The sequence below is a fragment of the Oncorhynchus mykiss genome, chromosome 3 (genome assembly GCF_013265735.2).
Source record: "Oncorhynchus mykiss isolate Arlee chromosome 3, USDA_OmykA_1.1, whole genome shotgun sequence".
Classification (NCBI taxonomy): domain Eukaryota; kingdom Metazoa; phylum Chordata; class Actinopteri; order Salmoniformes; family Salmonidae; genus Oncorhynchus; species Oncorhynchus mykiss.
This window is the reverse complement of record NC_048567.1, coordinates 69,558,100-69,577,072: the sequence shown is the minus strand read 5'-3', so window position 1 is coordinate 69,577,072 and position 18,973 is coordinate 69,558,100. Positions and strand designations below refer to the sequence as shown.

General features: G+C 43.4%; 1 protein-coding gene across 2 annotated transcripts in view; it reads right to left on the bottom strand.

The window, feature by feature from the left end:
* The window catches only part of LOC110520475 (collagen alpha-2(IV) chain), a 126,023-nt gene that overhangs the window by 18,726 nt on the left and 88,324 nt on the right, over nucleotides 1–18,973 (bottom strand). For both annotated transcript variants that reach the window (XM_036975025.1, XM_036975026.1), the window contains exons 5-22: nucleotides 7,289–7,423; nucleotides 7,123–7,167; nucleotides 6,857–6,973; nucleotides 6,029–6,097; nucleotides 5,201–5,236; nucleotides 3,655–3,708; nucleotides 3,506–3,541; nucleotides 3,373–3,414; nucleotides 3,153–3,224; nucleotides 2,984–3,028; nucleotides 2,805–2,852; nucleotides 2,645–2,680; nucleotides 2,124–2,168; nucleotides 1,922–1,985; nucleotides 1,560–1,679; nucleotides 1,156–1,305; nucleotides 584–655; nucleotides 346–497 (exon numbers count right to left, since the gene is read on the bottom strand). In XM_036975025.1, the coding sequence (XP_036830920.1) occupies nucleotides 346–497; nucleotides 584–655; nucleotides 1,156–1,305; nucleotides 1,560–1,679; nucleotides 1,922–1,985; nucleotides 2,124–2,168; nucleotides 2,645–2,680; nucleotides 2,805–2,852; nucleotides 2,984–3,028; nucleotides 3,153–3,224; nucleotides 3,373–3,414; nucleotides 3,506–3,541; nucleotides 3,655–3,708; nucleotides 5,201–5,236; nucleotides 6,029–6,097; nucleotides 6,857–6,973; nucleotides 7,123–7,167; nucleotides 7,289–7,423 (1,338 nt within the window). The remainder of the gene's footprint in view (nucleotides 1–345; nucleotides 498–583; nucleotides 656–1,155; nucleotides 1,306–1,559; nucleotides 1,680–1,921; nucleotides 1,986–2,123; nucleotides 2,169–2,644; nucleotides 2,681–2,804; nucleotides 2,853–2,983; nucleotides 3,029–3,152; nucleotides 3,225–3,372; nucleotides 3,415–3,505; nucleotides 3,542–3,654; nucleotides 3,709–5,200; nucleotides 5,237–6,028; nucleotides 6,098–6,856; nucleotides 6,974–7,122; nucleotides 7,168–7,288; nucleotides 7,424–18,973) is intronic.

Here is an 18,973-nt window from a genome sequence, read left to right as displayed (position 1 = left end):
TTTATTAGTTGTATGTACAGGTTCCTTCTCAACAACAAGAAACAATACGAACATAGAGTAAATGCCTCAGGAGCATAGAATAAACATTTTAGCATAAGTATAATACAAAAAAGACACTATTTAGAGTCCAATATTTACACGTGTTTTGGGGAAGAAGGATTGGGGGGCAAGTGTTTAAACTGTGGTATTCAGCAATCATAATAATTCTGGTAGCAGCAGTTGTGGTGTGTGTGTAGCATTAATGTATATGTGCGTATGTCTGTCTGTGTGTGTGGGTGTGTGAGTGAGTGCATGTTTGTTGTGAGGTAGATGTTGTCAAGCTAAGGTGGTGTAAGTTGTTCTTACAGGCAGTCCGATGACACCTCGGGGTCCTGGCTCTCCTGACTCTCCCTGCTGACCAACCTCGCCACTCTTTCCAGTGTCGCCTTGGCTACCAGCAGGGCCGGGCAGGCCCGGAGGGGAATGGACAATGTTGCACTCGCACAACCCGTGATCACCTAAAACACACACATTCCGATCAGCTATACTGTAACACATAACGTGATCATAGTGCAGAAATGAACATTACGTTGTGAACACGCACCTTTCAGTCCTTTTCTTCCCGCAGAGCCTGGCCGCCCTCTCGGCCCTGAAAATCCCTTGTAGAAGTCCGCCCCTGCAGATATTTAGACACAGAGAAGCACATATTAAGACATACAGACACTTCACAACAATCCTTAAAGTAACTCTCCAGTATAAATCTTACTTTTAAAAGTTAATATTCTGTCAACTCCCAAATCATGTTGTTGGCTATACTTGTATTTGTGGCCAAAGTATAAATTGGAGAGAAAAAAAAACATTTAGAAACGCCACCTCAAACATGTATCTCAAGAGGACTGTTTAAAAAATGCTTGATATTTCCTCATAGAACATGATGTCGGCTGAGCTAGCCAATCAGCGGTCTACCCGCATTCATATTTTTATTGACTGGGATACACCCACATCATTCAAATACAGGAAAGCTTTTTAACATACTTAATACAAATGTTTTATGTTATGTTGTAATTAATGATATGTCATCTTTCACAGAAATCCAGAAACACTGGACAGTTATTTTAAATATCACCCTATACAAAATAAAATATCAAAATGAATCTCTTTCATGTCCACACTCACATGATCCTGGTGGTCCGGGTGGGCCCCCGAGCCCAGGCAGGCCATTGATACCCGGGGGTCCGGGGCTGAGGGCAGGGATACCTAGCTCTCCAGGTTCGCCCATCTCTCCCTTTACCCCCGGCTCTCCAAATGGACCCCACAGATCCACCACTGTTGGAACATAAAAGATGAAGGAGATAGGAGAAGATGAATGATTACTGAGGAAACCAAACGTTTGAAAAACACAAAACACAACTACACCATACATCATCTTGTTTTTTTTTTTCAATTTAAAGTTTTAAGACTTGTTAACAATACAGTTTTAAAAATGGTTATTCTACCATTATAGTAAGAACAATAGACAAATCTACTAGCTAAGTAACACTACGGATCACTGACTGGATAAGTATGGTTTTGGCACTGACCTTGTTGTTGATCATGATCCTTCCTGGCAGGAGGTCCAGCGCGGCCTGGAAGACCTTTCTCCCCCTCCAGACCCCTCTGGCCCTGGGGACCCAGCTGTCCAGGAGGACCAGGGGGACCAACTACACCACCCACCCCAAACCCCAAAATGGACACCAATCAATATCTATATAACAATCAATGTTATAACAATATAACAGTAAGGAACATAATATAAAAACTCCCATATTCAATGAAAGGTTGACTACCTGGAGTAAGACCATACTGTATATTGATAGACGTGTTGAGAGTGTAGCTGATTGACTTGAATGAAAACTGACTCGTTGATAGAAAAGGGATTGATGATTTGACTGGTTAATCATACCTCTGTCCTGCCCTCCTGAGGGACCATCGTGATAAATCAGCTCCCCTGGTTCTCCTCTGGCACCCTAAAAGCCACAACACCCATCTGTTAAAACCTACTATATAGTTTCTGTGTGTAAGGATTTGAATGAACGTTTATAATGGACTAGTGTCTCTCAAAGTTCAAAACAGTGTTTTGATGTGAGTATTAACTGTAGGACCACCTTTTGACCATCTCTGCCCCTCAGTCCTGGTTCTCCCAAGTCCCCCTGGAGAGAGAGAGAGAGGAAGGGAGGAAGAGAGGAAGCAGGAGGGATAGAGAGAGACAGAGAGAGACAGAGAGAGAGAGAGAGAGAGAGAGAGAGAGAGAGAGAGAGAGAGAGAGAGAGAGAGAGAGAGAAATATGGATATAGAGAAATATGATTAGAGAGGGGGAGGGAAGGGGGATAGTTAGACAAAGTGTTCAACAGCACCACCAAGAGGACAAAATATGCAACTGCAACACCTCTATTGGCTAATACAAACCTATGCAAAGACCAAAACATTCTAGTGTAATTATATCAGTGGAGGCTGATGAGGGGAGGACGGTTCATAATAATATCTGGAACTGTCTGTTATGGCTGAAACAGAGTGAATGGAATCAAATGACTTTGTTTGATACCATTCCATTTACTACTGTCCTACCCTCAGCAGCCTCCACTGAATTATATAGAGGTCTTGGCATTGTTTGGCTACACACTCATACCCTCAGTCCTTGCTCTCCATCCCGACCAGGAATGCCCTGAAAGAACACACATAAACATTCAACAGGTCTGTATGTCACAAGCAGTGACAGGGGGCAGGTTAATATGTCCATGCGCAATGCATACAGTATAATGTATGTATAACATTTGTATGATACTAACCCGTTGTCCAGGCATCCCTATAACACCAGTCTCTCCTTTGTTGTCAGCCTGATAAGAAACAGATAACAGAGATGAGTTAGTCAACAATAATCTACAGTGCTAACATGTCCCATTGTGACTACACATGTTAGGATGGAGCATGGTGTTATAAAGACCACAGGAGAAGAGAGGTCACTTACCTCAGGACCAGTATCACCTTTCAACCCTTTCTCACCCTTTATGCCCTGGACTCAGAACAGAACAGCATTAGAGTGACTCGGTCAACACACAATCAGAATCACTGGGAAAAGATCCATATTAATTGTATGTTTTTGAACATATTAAAGTGGAGTGTGGAGCTGTACTGACATTGGGTCCAGTAATTGGACCGGTCTGGGAATGGGTGGAGTTCCCTTGGGGACCAGGCTTTCCAGCGTCACCCTGTGGCCAGAGAGAGAAGTGCAGTGAGAAGATTACAGCAGAGATGAGGACAGCACTGACAAATCATTATTTTTTGTAGTTAAACACGTGAAGTGCTGGGCAGTACAAACTATATAAAAATCAAATAAAAGTGACTGTAGCCACTCACAGGTTCTCCTTTGACCCCTTTCAACACTTTTGTCATGGTGCCCTGAGCAGAAAACACACCAGGTTAAAACATCTTTAGAATTACGTTTATCTCATTCACTAGCCATGTACGAGAGATGAAACATAGACCTTACCTTTGGCCCAGGAAGACCAGGATACCCTTGTGGGCCCTGAGACAAACCAGAAGAATGATTAGGTATCTCGTACAGAGTATGTCACAGAAGGTTGTATATGGTATAAGGTACAGCAACGCATGCACACACAAAACACACACACCACTAACCTGTGGTCCCGGGAGTCCTCTGTAGCCAGACCGACCTGGGTAACCCTGAGGACCCTGAGAGAGAGAACGTCAGAGTGCAATGCAATTTATAACATGTAGTAAGTATATCAATAGTTTAATATGCTGGCTATCTTGTACCATAACGTTAAAGTGACAGGGAAAGGCGTCAGCGTCATAACCAAATCAACTGTTATTTGTCACATGCACCGAATACCGTGAAATACTTACTTACGAGCCCTTAACCAAAAGTGCAGTCCAAGAAATATAGTTAAGAAAATATTTTCTCAATAAAATAAAGTCAAAATAAAAAGTAACACGGTAGAATTACATAACAATTACGACGCTGCATACAGGGGGCCTGGTACCAAGTAAATGTGCGGGGTACAGCTTTATCCGAGGTCATATGTACATGTAGGTAGGGGTACAGGTTAGTTGAGGTAATGTGTACATGTAGGTAGGGGTACAGGTTAGTTGAGGTCATGTGTACATGTAGGTAGGGGTACAGGTTAGTTGAGGTAATGTGTACATGTAGGTAGGTGTACAGGTTAGTTGAGGTAATGTGTACATGTAGGTAGGGGTACAGGTTAGTTGAGGTAATGTGTACATGTAGGTAGGGGTACAGCTTTATCCGAGGTCATATGTACATGTAGGTAGGGGTACAGGTTAGTTGAGGTAATGTGTACATGTAGGTAGGGGTACAGGTTAGTTGAGGTAATGTGTACATGTAGGTAGGGGTACAGGTTAGTTGAGGTAATGTGTACATGTAGGTAGGGGTACAGGTTAGTTGAGGTAATGTGTACATGTAGGTAGGGGTACAGGTTAGTTGAGGTAATGTGTACATGTAGGTAGGGGTACAGGTTAGTTGAGGAAATGTGTACATGTAGGTAGGGGTACAGGTTAGTTGAGGTAATGTGTACATGTAGGTAGGGGTACAGGTTAGTTGAGGTAATGTGTACATGTAGGTAGGGGTACAGGTTAGTTGAGGTAATGTGTACATGTAGGTAGGGGTACAGGTTAGTTGAGGTAATGTGTACATGTAGGTAGGGGTACAGGTTAGTTGAGGTAATGTGTACATGTAGGTAGGGGTACAGGTTAGTTGAGGTCATGTGTACATGTAGGTAGGGGTACAGGTTAGTTGAGGTAATGTGTGCATGTAGGTAGGGGTACAGGTTAGTTGAGGTAATGTGTACATGTAGGTAGGGGTACAGGTTAGTTGAGGTAATGTGTACATGTAGGTAGGGGTACAGGTTAGTTGAGTTAATGTGTACATGTAGGTAGGGGTACAGGTTAGTTGAGGTAATGTGTACATGTAGGTAGGGGTACAGGTTTATTCGAGGTCTTATATACATGTAGGTAGGGGTACAGGTTAGTTGAGGTAATGTTTACATGTAGGTAGGGGTACAGGTTAGTTGAGGTAATGTTTACATGTAGGTAGGGGTACAGGTTAGTTTAGGTAATGTGTACATGTAGAGTGTAATACAGCGACTATGTATAGATGATTAGATGATAAACAGCGAGTAGCAGCAGTGAATGTGAATATACTCACAACTAATCCAGGATATCCGGGCTGCCCTGAATCTCCCTTTAGAAAAGTCACACAGAGAGAAGAGGTTGTTTGTTTGTAGAATACAAGAGCACATCATGTGTGTGTAAAGGACGTCACGCTGTTTGCTTAGCGAGTACCACTTCCTCCTGATTCGGCGAATACCTGCCGCAAACTCAGGACCTCTGCCTTGCTAGCACACGTGACCGCCATCCTGAAGAATCTCACCGGTCGGCGCCACATGAAAAGCTAGCTATTCTCTGGAGCAAGTGGTGACACTTCAGGCTGAGGAGGAAGTTGCACACATTCCCATGTGCTACAATCACCCCTCAAACTTACTCAACAGCGACTCCAGCGTTGAGCTGAGCGCAACTGTAGATCAGGGTTACGGCACTAGGGTAAAGGATGTCACACTGCTTGCTTAGCGAGTACCATTTCCTCCCGGGACCTCTGCCTTGCTAGCGCGTACACCTGACCACCCTCTTGAAGCGTCTTACCAGTCGGTGCCATGCGAAAAGCAGTGGACACTGGATAGGTGCAGTGAAATGTGTTGTTTTACAGGGTCAGCCACAGTAGTACAGCGCCCCTGGAGCAAATTAGGGTTAAGTGCCTTGCTCAAGGGCACATCAACAGATTTTTCACCTTATCGGCTCGAGTATTTTATCCAGCGACCTTTCGGTTACTGGCCCAACTGACATGATGTACCATTTAAAACAGCCTTTACTATGGACACAGAGGTCATACAGTGCTCTGACAGCCTTTGGAGGTGATACTACTGTATGTAATACTTTATCAGATCTATTCCACAGTCCTCCAGCCCTCTCCTCTCACCCTGAAGCGCTCCATGAACACACTCAGCTCCAGAGTGTCTCCCTTCTGTCCCTTCCTGCCCATCTGACCCTGTGGAGAGAAACGGAGAGAGAGAGATGGAGAGAGAGAGAGAGAGAGAGAGAGAGAGAGAGAGATGTATATATATATATAATATGACATTTATAATGTCTGTATTGTTTTGAAACTTCTGTATGTGTAATGTTTACTGTTAATTTTTTATTGTTTATTTAACTTTATATATTCACTTTATATATTATCTACCTCACTTGCTTTGGCAATGTTAACACATGTTTCCCATGCCAATAAAGCCCTTGAATTGAATTGAATTGAATTGAGATGGAGAGAGAAGGAGAGAGAGAGAGAGACGGAGAGAGAGAGCAAGAGAGAGCGAGAGGGAGAGAGAGAGAGACGGAGAGAGAGCGAGACGGAGAGAGAGACAGAGAGAGAGAGACAGAGAAAGAGAGACACAGAGAGAGAGAGAGAGATGGAGAGAGAGACGGAGAGAAGGAGAGAGAGAGCGAGCGAGCCGGAGAGAGACAGAGAGAGAGAGAGCGACGGAGAGAGAGAGAGAAAGTGAGAGAGAGATGGAGAGAGAAGGAGAGAGAGAGAGACGGAGAGAGACAGAGAGAGAGACGGAGAGAGAGAGAGAGAGACGGAGAGAGAGAGCGAGACGGAGAGAGACAGAGAGAGAGTGAGAGGGGAATGGGTAGACAATTAAAAGAGAAAATATAAAGAAAGGAAGTTATTCAATGTCTCAGTCTACAAGGTGGAAACCCTGATTCTTTCTCAACAAACATCTCTGGTGACATCAACTGGGCTCATACGTACATTATACCCGGGCTGGCCATCGTAGCCTGGTTGCCCTGCCGACCCTGAGTCTCCGTGTGTTCCGTTGCACCCGTCTGCTCCAGGTTTCCCACGAGGCCCAGCCTGTCCTGGGTGGCCCTGGATGATGACATGGAGCAGTTCATGAGTATCCTTAACAACATCAGTACAGTTCTTAAAGTATAAACAAAACAACAGCAGATGTTTTTTTTGGCATGTGTGTCTGTTATTTATCTGTTTTTGGAGAAAATCATTTTAATCCCACTTACAGGAATACCGTCCGACCCGGAAAACCCAGGAACACCAGTCATCCCCTGCGGAGAAAGGAAAAACACTCACTGTATATAAGTCCATACCAAAACTTGATGACTGGACACACTACTAGGCCGGTGTCTGAGATCTCTAGAGAAGAATTCCCCAGTCAGTGTTCCTCACCACAGAACCCTTGGGGCCGATGAAGCCTCCTCTGCCCCTGTCGCCCTTCTCTCCCTGGACTCCCTGGACTCCTGGGTCCCCTAGACGTCCTGGAGGCCCCTGGGGGCCCTGAGAACCAAGAAGACCAGGCTGGCCCTGAGGAAGAGAGATATGTTCATCATCAGACAGAGGACAGACAATACAATAATTGGGGGATGGAGACATTAACATTCAAATGTATATGTGATGAAAAGTGTTTAAACTCACCTGTTGATGCTATAAAAATAACATAGAAACGCCATTCACTCGCCTTACAGGCAGGTAACTGGGGGTTTAGTATTGAATAGAGGTTAAAGCATCACAACAATGCAACTCCTCCTACATAATGAGTTGGCTGTCAAATGATATGAACATCTACAGCAACTAAACATGTTGCAGTGGGAGTGAGACTCCACTCAGTGGTGGTTTTCTGGCATTACTAAAAGTATAGGTGGAGAAACACTGTTTAGACTGGGGGAACAGTGAGGAAGTAGGTAGTCTGGTCGTCACTAGTTACCACAGCCACAAAGTCATAAACCATGCTTATTCTTACAAGTTCTCTTCTTAAAACGTCATTTTAAACCTAACCTTAACCACACTGCTAACCTTATGCCTAACCCTAACCTTACATTAAGACAAACAACGTTTACGATATAGCACATTTTACTTGTGGCTGTGCTATCTAGTGGAAACCAGGTCAGACTAAATGAAAATCATCATTAGACTTTGCCACCACAAAGTTGACAAATATGTGAAATTTGTCCCTCTGGCCCATGGACTAAGGGTGAGAGCTTTTTCAGCAAAGTGGGAATAAGGCGCCAAAATAATGTACACTATGTAAATCTATTTGCAACAGGACGTAGACATTTGACTAGAAACATAAACTCGGATTAACTGAAAGTAATCGATTACTAAAACACAGCTCTGAAGAAGACCTAAATAATCCCTGAAAGAACACTGTTGGCCTAGACAGAAATGTATTTTCTAGCCCTGGCTGGCATTGGCCTACCTCCCACCTGGAACATACCATTAGCACCAATTATAAACCAATGCTTTCCACAAAGGCATGAAATCACAGTCATTATATTCAAGTAACAATTTCTCAATTAACATAAATGTATACATCACAATTATTATTATGTAGAACCTTACATTAAGCACAAATAAACCAGGGTACACATTTCTCTCCCTTGGGATTTAGCAATTGCATTACCCCGCACACACATTACCCCCGTGTTCCTCTGCCCAGACGTTGCTGACGCATGCCAGATCTTACACCACCTGGATAGGTATTCTACGTATCAGCTAACCACAACATATGTTATAGCAATCTGGTGCCCAACGGCACAGTTGATGACATAACACACTGGTTAATGCATGTAACATCAGAGCAGGGGAATAGGACCATGATAACTGGCGCTCCCGACCACAGCTCTGGTGGACACACCCCTTCCCGAGCATGGTGAAAGGAACAAACATTTAGGAGTTGAAAGGAATTCAAGGAAGTCGGGTAGCTTAACACTTCATCAATAAACCGTTTCCAAATTCTGGTTATTTAATAAATCAGGTCAGAATATAAGACACGGATTCCAGCTCTGTGACATACACTGCATTCAGAAAGTTTTCAGACCCTTTGACTTTTTCCACATTTTGTTACATTACAGCCTTACTCTAAAATGTATTAAATTGTTGTTGTTTTTTCATCATCAATCTACACACAATACCCCGTAATGACATCACAATACCCCGTAATGACATCACAATACCCCGTAATGACATCACAATACCCCGTAATGACATCACAATACCCCGTAATGACATCACAATACCCCGTAATGACATCACAATACCCCGTAATGACATCACAATACCCCGTAATGACATCACAATACCCCGTAATGACAAAGCAAAAACAGCTTTTTATACATTTTTGCAAATTTATAAAGAATAAAAAATGAAAAATCACATTTACATAAATATTCAGACCCTTTTTCTCATTACATTGTTGAAACACCTTCGGCAGCGATTACAGCCTCAAAACTTCTTCCATTTAAGACTGACAGAGGCCACTGTGTTCTTGGGGACAATCCACTGTGTTCTCCTTATGGACAATTCCTTTGACCTCATGGCTTGGTTTTTGCTCTGACATACACTGTCAACAGTGGGATCTTATATAGACAGGTGTGTTCCTTTCCAAATCATGTCAAATCAGTTGAATTTACCAAAGGTGGATTTCAATCAAGTTGTAGAAACATCTCAAGGATGATCAATAGAAACAGGATGCACCTGAGCTCAAGTCTCATAGCAAAGGATCTGAATACTTATGTAAACCAGGTATTTCTAAAAAACTATTTTCGCTTTGTCATTATGGGGTATTGTGTGTAGATTAATGTGGGGGAAAAATGTATTGAATCCATTTTAGAATAAGGCTGTAACGTAACAAAATGTGGAAAAAGTGAAGGGGTCTGAATACTTTCCGAATGCACTGTATATAGATGCATAGACTACATATCACAGGAGGCTGGTGGAAGGAACTATATGAGGACGGCTCAGTGTAATGGTTGGAATGGATTCAATGGAATAGTACCAAACACATGAAACACATGGAAACAATATGTTTGACTTCGTTCCATTGATTCCATTCCAGCCATTACAATTAGCTCCTCCCACCAGCCTCCTCTGCTACATATCCTTGCCTATGCCAGCAGTCTAATTTAAACTGCCAAGCATAACTTCAGAGAGAACTGGAAACACCCAAAACCTTGGTTACGACTTTGTGGTATCAACCTATGGCAATAAGAGAGAGACATGTCTTTCTTCTTGAGCTTTGTAAAGTTACGCATAGTCAACCACTACTCTCTTCTGCCATCCAGTGATTATGGGAGACTAAACTTTAGTGTAAAATAAAAATCAACTGTGTTTGACTCCTATGAGCTACCTCTTATCTGAATGATGGTACACGGTCCTTTATTTCTGGTAACTCTGCCTGGGAACATGTCAAATCCTGCATATGAGTATATGTTCTGACTTACAGACACACACACACACACACACACACACACACACACACACACACACACACACACACACACACTTCATTTAATCTCTCCATCAAATACACAGAGCATGCAGTCAGATAAGAGAGTGGCTTGGGGCAGGAGGAGAGAAAGCTGGGTGTCCTGTCTGATGCCTGTTTAAATCAGAACAACAATGAAATGTTCAAAATGCGATCCCATGTCATGTCAGAGTTAAAAGGCCAATCAGAGCGTTATTCAGTCCAGCGTGTTTTGGTTATTGGCTGTTTGAAACTTCACAAAGTCTAATCTACCAACTAAATAAACCGTTGTGATTAAGATACTGTGTGTAGAAAGAGAAAGAGCTCAGGGTTGGATAGGGAAGGAAAAGAGAATGTGAGAAGTGCCATATCTGTAGTGATGAGGATGGTTGAAATACAGTGTACTAAACAAAAATATAAACGCAACATGTAAAGTGTTGGTCCCATGTTTCATAAGCCGAAACAAAAGATCCTAGAAATTTTACATATGAACAAAAAGCTTATTTCTCTCAACTTCTTTGCACAAATTTGATTATGGCTGGAGGTGGGGGAACCATAGTAATAAGAGGAAATAAAACACAAAGTCAGACAACAAGGCAGTCAAACCCCCTGAAGCCTATTATACAGAGTGATAGAGTGTATCTGACCACCAAGTTTGTGCTTGAGAGGGGGAGGTTCGTGTGTGTATGTTTGTGCCATCGATGCAGGTGTATGCATTTCGGCAATGGCTTTTCTTACCAATGTGAGTTATACAGGCTCCTGACCAATCCTATGTGTTTTGTGTGTTTTTTCACGCTGATCTTACATAATTATTTCCTATGACTGAAAACAGCTTCTGGACGTAGAACTGCGATCACTAATCTCGATTTGGATGAAAAATTCTACTTCAACGAGTTGGCAGTTCTAGAAGTTGTTCTTACTCTGGACCAGGCCTTAATCGCCAGGATGGGGAGTGCAAATAAACCACCTCTACACTCCCTTCTGTTGTCACTAGAGAACAAACTGGATGAGCTCCATTTGAGACTATCCTATTAGCAGGACCTGAAGAACTGTAGACCGGTCAGCAGCCTCGGGTAAAATGCGGGGGAGGGGTGTGTCTCTTTGTTAACAACAGCTGGTGTGCGATCTCTAATGTTAAGGAAGTCTCAAGTTTTTGCTACTCAGAATACCTCATGATAAGCTGTAGACCATACTATTTACCAAGAGCGTTTTCATCTATATTTTTCGTTGCTATCTATTTACCCCCCCCCCCCCCCAACCAATGCTGGCACTAAGACCACACTCAGCGAGCTGTATAAGGCCATAAGTAAACAAGGAAATGCACATCCAGAGGCAGTGCTTCTCATGGCTGGTGGTTTTAATGCAGGGAAACTAAAATGCGTTTTACCTCATTTATACCACCATGTCATCTGTGCCAAAGGGAGGGAGACAACATTTTATATCACCTCTACTCAACACACAGAAAGGCATACAAGGCTCTCTCTCGCCCTCCCTTTGGCATATCTGACCATAACTCTATCCTCCTGATTCCTGCTTACAAGCAAAAACTCAAACAGGAAGTACCAGTGACGCGCTCAATAGGGAAGTGGTCTGATGATCCGGATGCTAAGCTAAAGGAATATTTCGCTAGCACAGACTGGAATATGTTCAGGGATTAATCTGATAACATTGAGGAGTTTACCACCTCAGTCACCAGCTTCATTAATAAGTGCATCGACGACCCCACAGTGACCGTACATACGGAAGCCATTGATTACAGAAAACATTTGCACTGAGCTAAAGACTAGAGCTGCCACTTTCAAGGAGTGGGACACTAATCCAGACGATTATAAGGAATCCCGCTACGACCTCCAAGAAGCCATCAAACATACAATGTGTCAATACAGGACAAAGATGGAATCCTACTATAACGGATTGTAAACTATAACGGATTACAAAGAAAAGGGAAACCCAGCCGCTAACTACCCAGTGACGCGACCCTACCAGACTAACTAAATGCTAGGCAAGCAACACTGAACCATGCATGAGTGCACCAACTGTTCTGGACGTCTGTGCTATCTTGTTCCCCATAGCTAATGTGAGTAAGACCTTTAAACAGATGAACATTCACAAGGCCGCGGGGCCAGATTAATTACCAGGATGCGTACTCAGAGTATGCGCTGACCAACTGGAACATGTCTTTACTGATATTTTCAACCTATCCCTGACCCAGTCTGTAATACCTCAATACGGGTGCGTAATTAGTCTCCTCCTATACTCTCAGTTCACCTACGACTGCGTGGCCGTGCACGATTCCAACATCATCATTAAGTTTGCTGACGACATGACGGTGGTTGGCCTGATCACTGTGATGATGATACAGCCTACATGGAAGAGGTCAGAGACCTAGCAGTGTGGTGCCAGGACAACAACCTCTCCCCTAACGTCAGCAAGACAAAGGAGTTGATTTTGGACTACAGGAAACAGAGGGCCGAGCATGCCCCCATCAACATCGACGGAGCAGTAATGGAGCGGGTCGAGAGCCATAAGTTCCTTGGTGTCAACATCACTAAAGAATTATCATGGTCCATACAAACCAACACAGTCATGAAGAAGGCACGACAATGTCTCTTCCCCCTCAGGAGGCTAAAAAGATTTGACATGGGCCCTCAGATCTTCAAAAAGTTATACAGCTGCACCATCAAGAGCATCTTGACTAGCTGCATCACCGCTTGGTATGGCAACTGCTTGGCATCCAATGTCACTTCTGGAACCAACAGGACCCTAAACAGCTTCTACCCCCAAACCATAAGACTGCTAAATAGTTAACCAAATAGCTACCCAGACTCTGCATGGACCCTTTTTACACCAACTCTTTTGACTCATCACATACGCTGCTGCCACTGTTTATTATATTTTCTGTTGCCTAGTCACTTTATCCCTCCCTATATATACATACTGTACCTCAAGTACCTCGTACCCCTGCACGTCAACTCGGTACTGGTAACCTGTGTATTTGGCCTTTCTGTGACATTGGGTGCTGTTAAAACCCCAGCTACAATAAATGCAGCCTCCGGATATATGGTTTCCAGTTTAATCATGAATCATACACCCGCACCCTTCTTCTTCCCTGAGAGATGTTTATTCTTGTCGGTGCGACTCACAAAGAATCCCGGCGGCTGTACCGACTCCGACAGCATGTTCCCAGAGAGCCATGTTTCCGTGAAACAGAGTATGTTACAATCCCGGATGTCTCTCTGGAAAGCAACCCTAGCCCTAATTTCCTCTACCTTGATATCTAGAGATTAGCGAGTAAAATACTCGGAAGCGGTGGGTGGTGTGCGCGACTCCGAATTCTGACCAGAAGGCAGCTCCGTCTACCTCTCCTGTGGTGAAAAACAGTTCGAATGCCTTGGGTGGTTCGAACAAAGCATCCGCTTCGCGAAAGTCGTATTCCTGGTCGTAATGTTGGTAAGTTTGACGTCGCTCTGATATTCGATAGTTCTTCCCGGCTGTATGTAATAACATTTAAGATTTTCTGGGCTAACAATGTAAGAAATAATACATAAAAAACTAAATACTGCATAGTTTCCTCAGAACTAGAAGCGAGAAGACCCTCTCTGATGGCGCCATCTTGCTTGTGCACAATTTTGTTGTGTTACACCCTGAATTCAAAATGGATTAAATAGATTATTTTTGTCACCCATCTACACACACAATACCCCATAATGACAAAGTGAAAACATAGTTTTTTACAGAAATATCTGAATTACATAAATATTCACACCTCTGAGTCAATACATGTTAGAATCACCTTTGTGAACTCTTTAACTGTTTTAAAATCACTATTGGAATCACAGGGAAATCCCTGAGTGGTTTCCTTCCTCTCCGGCAACTAGGAAAGCTAGGAAGGACGCCTGTATCTTTATAGTGATTGGGTGTATTGATACGCTATACAAAGTGTAATTAATAACTACACCATGCTCAAAGGGAAATTCAATGTCACCAATAGGTGCCCTTCTTTGTGAGGCATTGGAAAACCTTCCTGGTCTTTGTGGTTGAATATGTGTTTGAAATTCACTGCTCGACTGAGGGACCTTACAGACTATTGTACATGTGGGGTACAGACAACATGAGGCGGTCATTCAAAAATCATGTTAAACACTATTACTGCAAACAGAGTGAGCCCACGCAACTTAGTATGTGACATCTTAAGCAGATTTTTACTCCTGAATTTATTTAGGCTTAACTTTAAATTCAGGCTGTAATACAACAAAATGTAGACAAAGTAAAGGGGTATGAATTATTTCTGAAGGCTCTGTAAGTCCCCAAAGACCTACAGTACATGTCTAGTGTTGTGTGTTTGCACGTGTGTGTGTGTTGTGTGTATGTGTTGTGTTGTGCATATATAAGAGACAACTGTCTAGTGCAGTGCTATGGAATGCACTGGGCTGTATGTTTCTGCATGGCTAAAACACAGAGCTGATAAATGTCATTCTTCATGTGAATCTGATAAAGGAGGGGAAGGGGAGATATGGGTACAGGGTGTGTGTAATTGTGTGTGTGTGTGTGTTTAAGAATCAGGGGAGGACATCTTAACCAAAACAATAGTAAATCACAGGGGACCTGAACAAACACCACAATATCTGAAGCAAATTAACCCCTTCACCTCACTCCTACTCTGTTGTCCACCCTCTGCTAAATGTAATCTTTCACATTCAACTCCTTTCTTTCTTTCTTTCTTTCTTTCTTTCTTTCTTTCTTTCTTTCTTTCTTTCTTTCTTTCTTTCTTTCTTTCTTTCTTTCTTTCTTTCTTTCTTTCTTTCTTTCTCTCTCTCTCCAATCTATTTGTTAATTATACATCTCTGTATTCCTATCAGACACGGCACAGAAGTCAGCTCAACGTCTAATTTTTATTTACATTTACTAATGTAAATTCAACGTGAAATTAACAACAAATATCACCATGTCATTGGATTTAGGTTAAAAGTTTGGTGAAAAAATGATGAAATGCCCTTAGGTTGATGACTTTTTGTAAATCCAATGAGTTTTCCACGTTGATTCAACGTCATCACATTGCTTTTTGGGGTTTGAAATGACGTGGAAACAATGTTGATTCAACCAGTTTTTGTCTAGTGGGTATGTAACTCATCTTCTCCTTCTCTCTCAATTCTCCTCCTGATCTTCTGACCTAGTTCTGTCAGCTGTTTTATCAGAGGCCCAGCTCCTTGTCACACAGCTTCTCCACAAATAGAGAGAGAATGGATATGATATCAGTCCTGGGTCGACCTCTTTACATACTGTAGCCGGGTCATGGTACTCCTCCAGCAGAGGGAGGAGAAAGCTGTGTGTGTGTGTGTTTGTGCGTGCGTGTGTGTGTGTGTGTATATATATGTGTGTGTGTGTGTGTGTGTGTGTGTGTGTGTGTGTGTGTGTGTGTGGTATATAGAGATAGAAAGAACCATCTGGACTGCATTCTAAACACGAGAGAAAAGTTCTAGAGTGAGCAGTCCAACCTGCTCTGAGCTTTGGGCTGGTTCCAACAGAGAGGAGTTTGAGAGCAGCTTAAGTCTACAGTAGAAAGAGTGTAGGGTCTAGGAATGTCCTGTGTGCATTCAATATGTTTATAGACCCACTGTGGCTTAATACATACCCACCTAAATTGCTCATTTAAACCCTGACACACGGCCCAACACAAGCACACATGCATATCGCACACAGACTCATGACTCTACAATTACTTACAGGTGGAAAGGTGTCTGCCCTCAATCATACTTTACAGATGTCAGATGAAGGGCCAAAGATGGAGAGATGAAGGGAGAAGGGAAGAAAGAGAGAGAGAAAGAAGGAAAGACAAAGGGAGAGAAAACATTGACACACATTCAGTCTCACAATCCAGTGCACCTGCATAAACACAGAATCTGAAAAATACATTGAGGATATCTGCTCTTCAAACATCCTCTCTCCTTTCCTTTTGAAGCGCCATTGATTTTTTAAGGCTGTGTGTGCATATACATGTGTGTGTGTGTGCATATACATGTGTGTGTGTGTGCATGCATGTGTGTGTATTTGAGACCTTCAGTCTTTTGAGCTTTGCTCTCTCAGCCTCCTCTGGAGGCTGGTTATGGAGGCTGGTTATGGAGGCTGGTTATGGAGGTTGGTTATGGAGGTTGGTTATGGAGGCTGGTTATGGAGGCTGGTTATGGAGGCTGGTTATGGAGGTTGGTTATGGAGGTTGGTTATGGAGGCTGGTTATGGAGGCTGGTTATGGAGGCTGGTTATGGAGGCTGGTTATGGAGGCTGGTTATGGAAGCTGGTTATGGAGGCTGGTTATGGAGGCTGGTTATGGAGGCTGGTTATGGAGGTTGGTTATGGAGGTTGGTTATGGAGGCTGGTTATGGAGGTTGGTTATGGAGGCTGGTTATGGAGGCTGGTTATGGAGGCTGGTTATGGAGGCTGGTTATGGAGGTTGGTTATGGAGGCTGGTTATGGAGGCTGGTTATGGAGGTTGGTTATGGAGGCTGGTTATGGAAGCTGGTTATGGAGGCTGGTTATGGAGATTGGTTATGGAGGCTGGTTATGGAGGCTGGTTATGGAGGCTGGTTATGGATATAAAAAATTCAGAATGACAGAGATATATCTACTTCCCTTCACCCTGATGATTACTCCTTTGTCTTTTTCTATTATCTCTTTCTCTCTATCCTCTCATCTCCCTGCGCCTCAAGTAAGACACTCATGAGAGATCCGGGTTAAATGGGGACATGACCAGTCGTCAATCAGGATCCAAGTCAAAAGAAAAAAATAAGAAAAAATAAAGTGATGGTGATGACATCATGGATGGAAGATGTTCATTATGGATCAGTGGTTTATGACCTGACCTGCTGATTGGCCTTCTTCAACTCTCAACCCCTCCTCATCTCAATCCAAATATCTTTTCTACTTATTTCTCTCTCTGTCTGGTTTTGCTGTCACACAGTCACTATCGATCACTCCTCTCCTTGTCAGATCCCTCTGTCCATTCTCCCCACATTCTGTTTTTCCATCCCTTGCTCTCTTTCTCTCTTTCTTGCCTTATCCTTCAGCAATTTTTGCAATTCGTTGTAGTCACTGGCAGTAGAGAACTGGAAGGAAAGGCGGCCAAAGGAAATGTTGGCTTTGGGGATGACCAGTGAGATATACCTGCTGGAGCGCGTGCTATCGTGACCAGTGAGATGAGATAAGACGGAGCTTTACCTAGCATAGTGACAAATTTGGTGACAAATATGTAGCGAGGGCCAGCCGACTAGAGCATACAGGTCGCAATGGTGGGTGATATAAGGCACTTTGGTAACAAAACGGATGGCACTGTGATAGACTGCATCCAATTTGCTGAGTAGAGTATTGGAAGCTATTTTTTAGATGACATCGCCGAAGTTGAGGATTGGTAGGATAGTCAGTTTTACTAGGGTAAGTTTGGCAGTGTGAGTGAAGGAGGCTTTGTTGCGAAATAGAAAGCCGATTCTAGATTTGATTTTGGATTGGAGATGTTTGATATGAGTCTGGAAGGAGAGTTTACAGTCTAGCCAGACACCTAGGTATTTGTAGTTGTCCACGTATTCTAGGTCAGAAACATCCAGGGTAGTGATGCTAGTCGGGCAGGCGGGTGGTGGCAGCGAAAGGTTGAAAAGCATGCATTTGGTTTTGCTAGCGTTTAAGAGCAGTTGGAGGCCATGGAAGGAGTGTTGTATGGCATTGATACTCGTTTGGAGGTTAGTTAACACAGTATCCAAACAAGGGCCAGATTGAGTCTGGCAATTGAGGCTATTGAGTCTGCCAATAAGAATTCGATGATTGACAGAGTTGAAAGCCTTGGCCAGGTCGATGAAGACGGCTGCACAGTACTGTCTTTTATCGATGGTGACTAGGATATCGTTTACTACCTTGAGCGTGGCTGAGGTGCACCCGTGACCAGCTCGGAAACCGGATTGCACAGCGGAGAAGGTATGGTGGGATTCGAAATGGTCAGTGATCTGTTTATTAACTTGGCTTTCAAAGACTTTAGAAAGGCAAGGCAGGATGGATATAGGTCTGTAACAGTTTGGGTCTAGAGTGTCACCCCCTTTGAAGAGGGGGATGACCTGGGCAGCTTTCCAATCTTTAGGAATCTCGGACGATACAAAGAGAGGTTGAACAGACTGGTAATAGGGGTTGCAACAATAGAGGCAGATCATTTTTAGAAAGAGAGGGTCCAGATGGTCTAGCCCAGCTGATTTGTATGGGTCCAGGTTTTGCAGCTCTTTCAGAACATCTCCGATCTGGATTTGGGTGAAGGAGAAGCTGGGGATGCTCAGGCAAGTAGCTGCGAGGGGTGCAGAGCTGATGGCCGGGGTTGGGGTAGCCAGGAGGAAAGCATGGCAAGCCGTAGATAAATGCTTGTTGAAATTTTCGATTATCATGGATTTGTCGGTGGTGACCGTGTTGCCTAGCCTCAGTGCAGTGGGCAGCTGGGAGGAGGTGCTCTTGTTCTCCATGGACTTTACAGTGTCCCAAAACTTTTTAGAGTTAGAGCTACAGGATGCAAATTTCTGTTTGAAAAAGCTAGCCTTTGCTTTCCTGATTGACAGTGTGTATTGGTTCCTGACTTCCCTGAACAG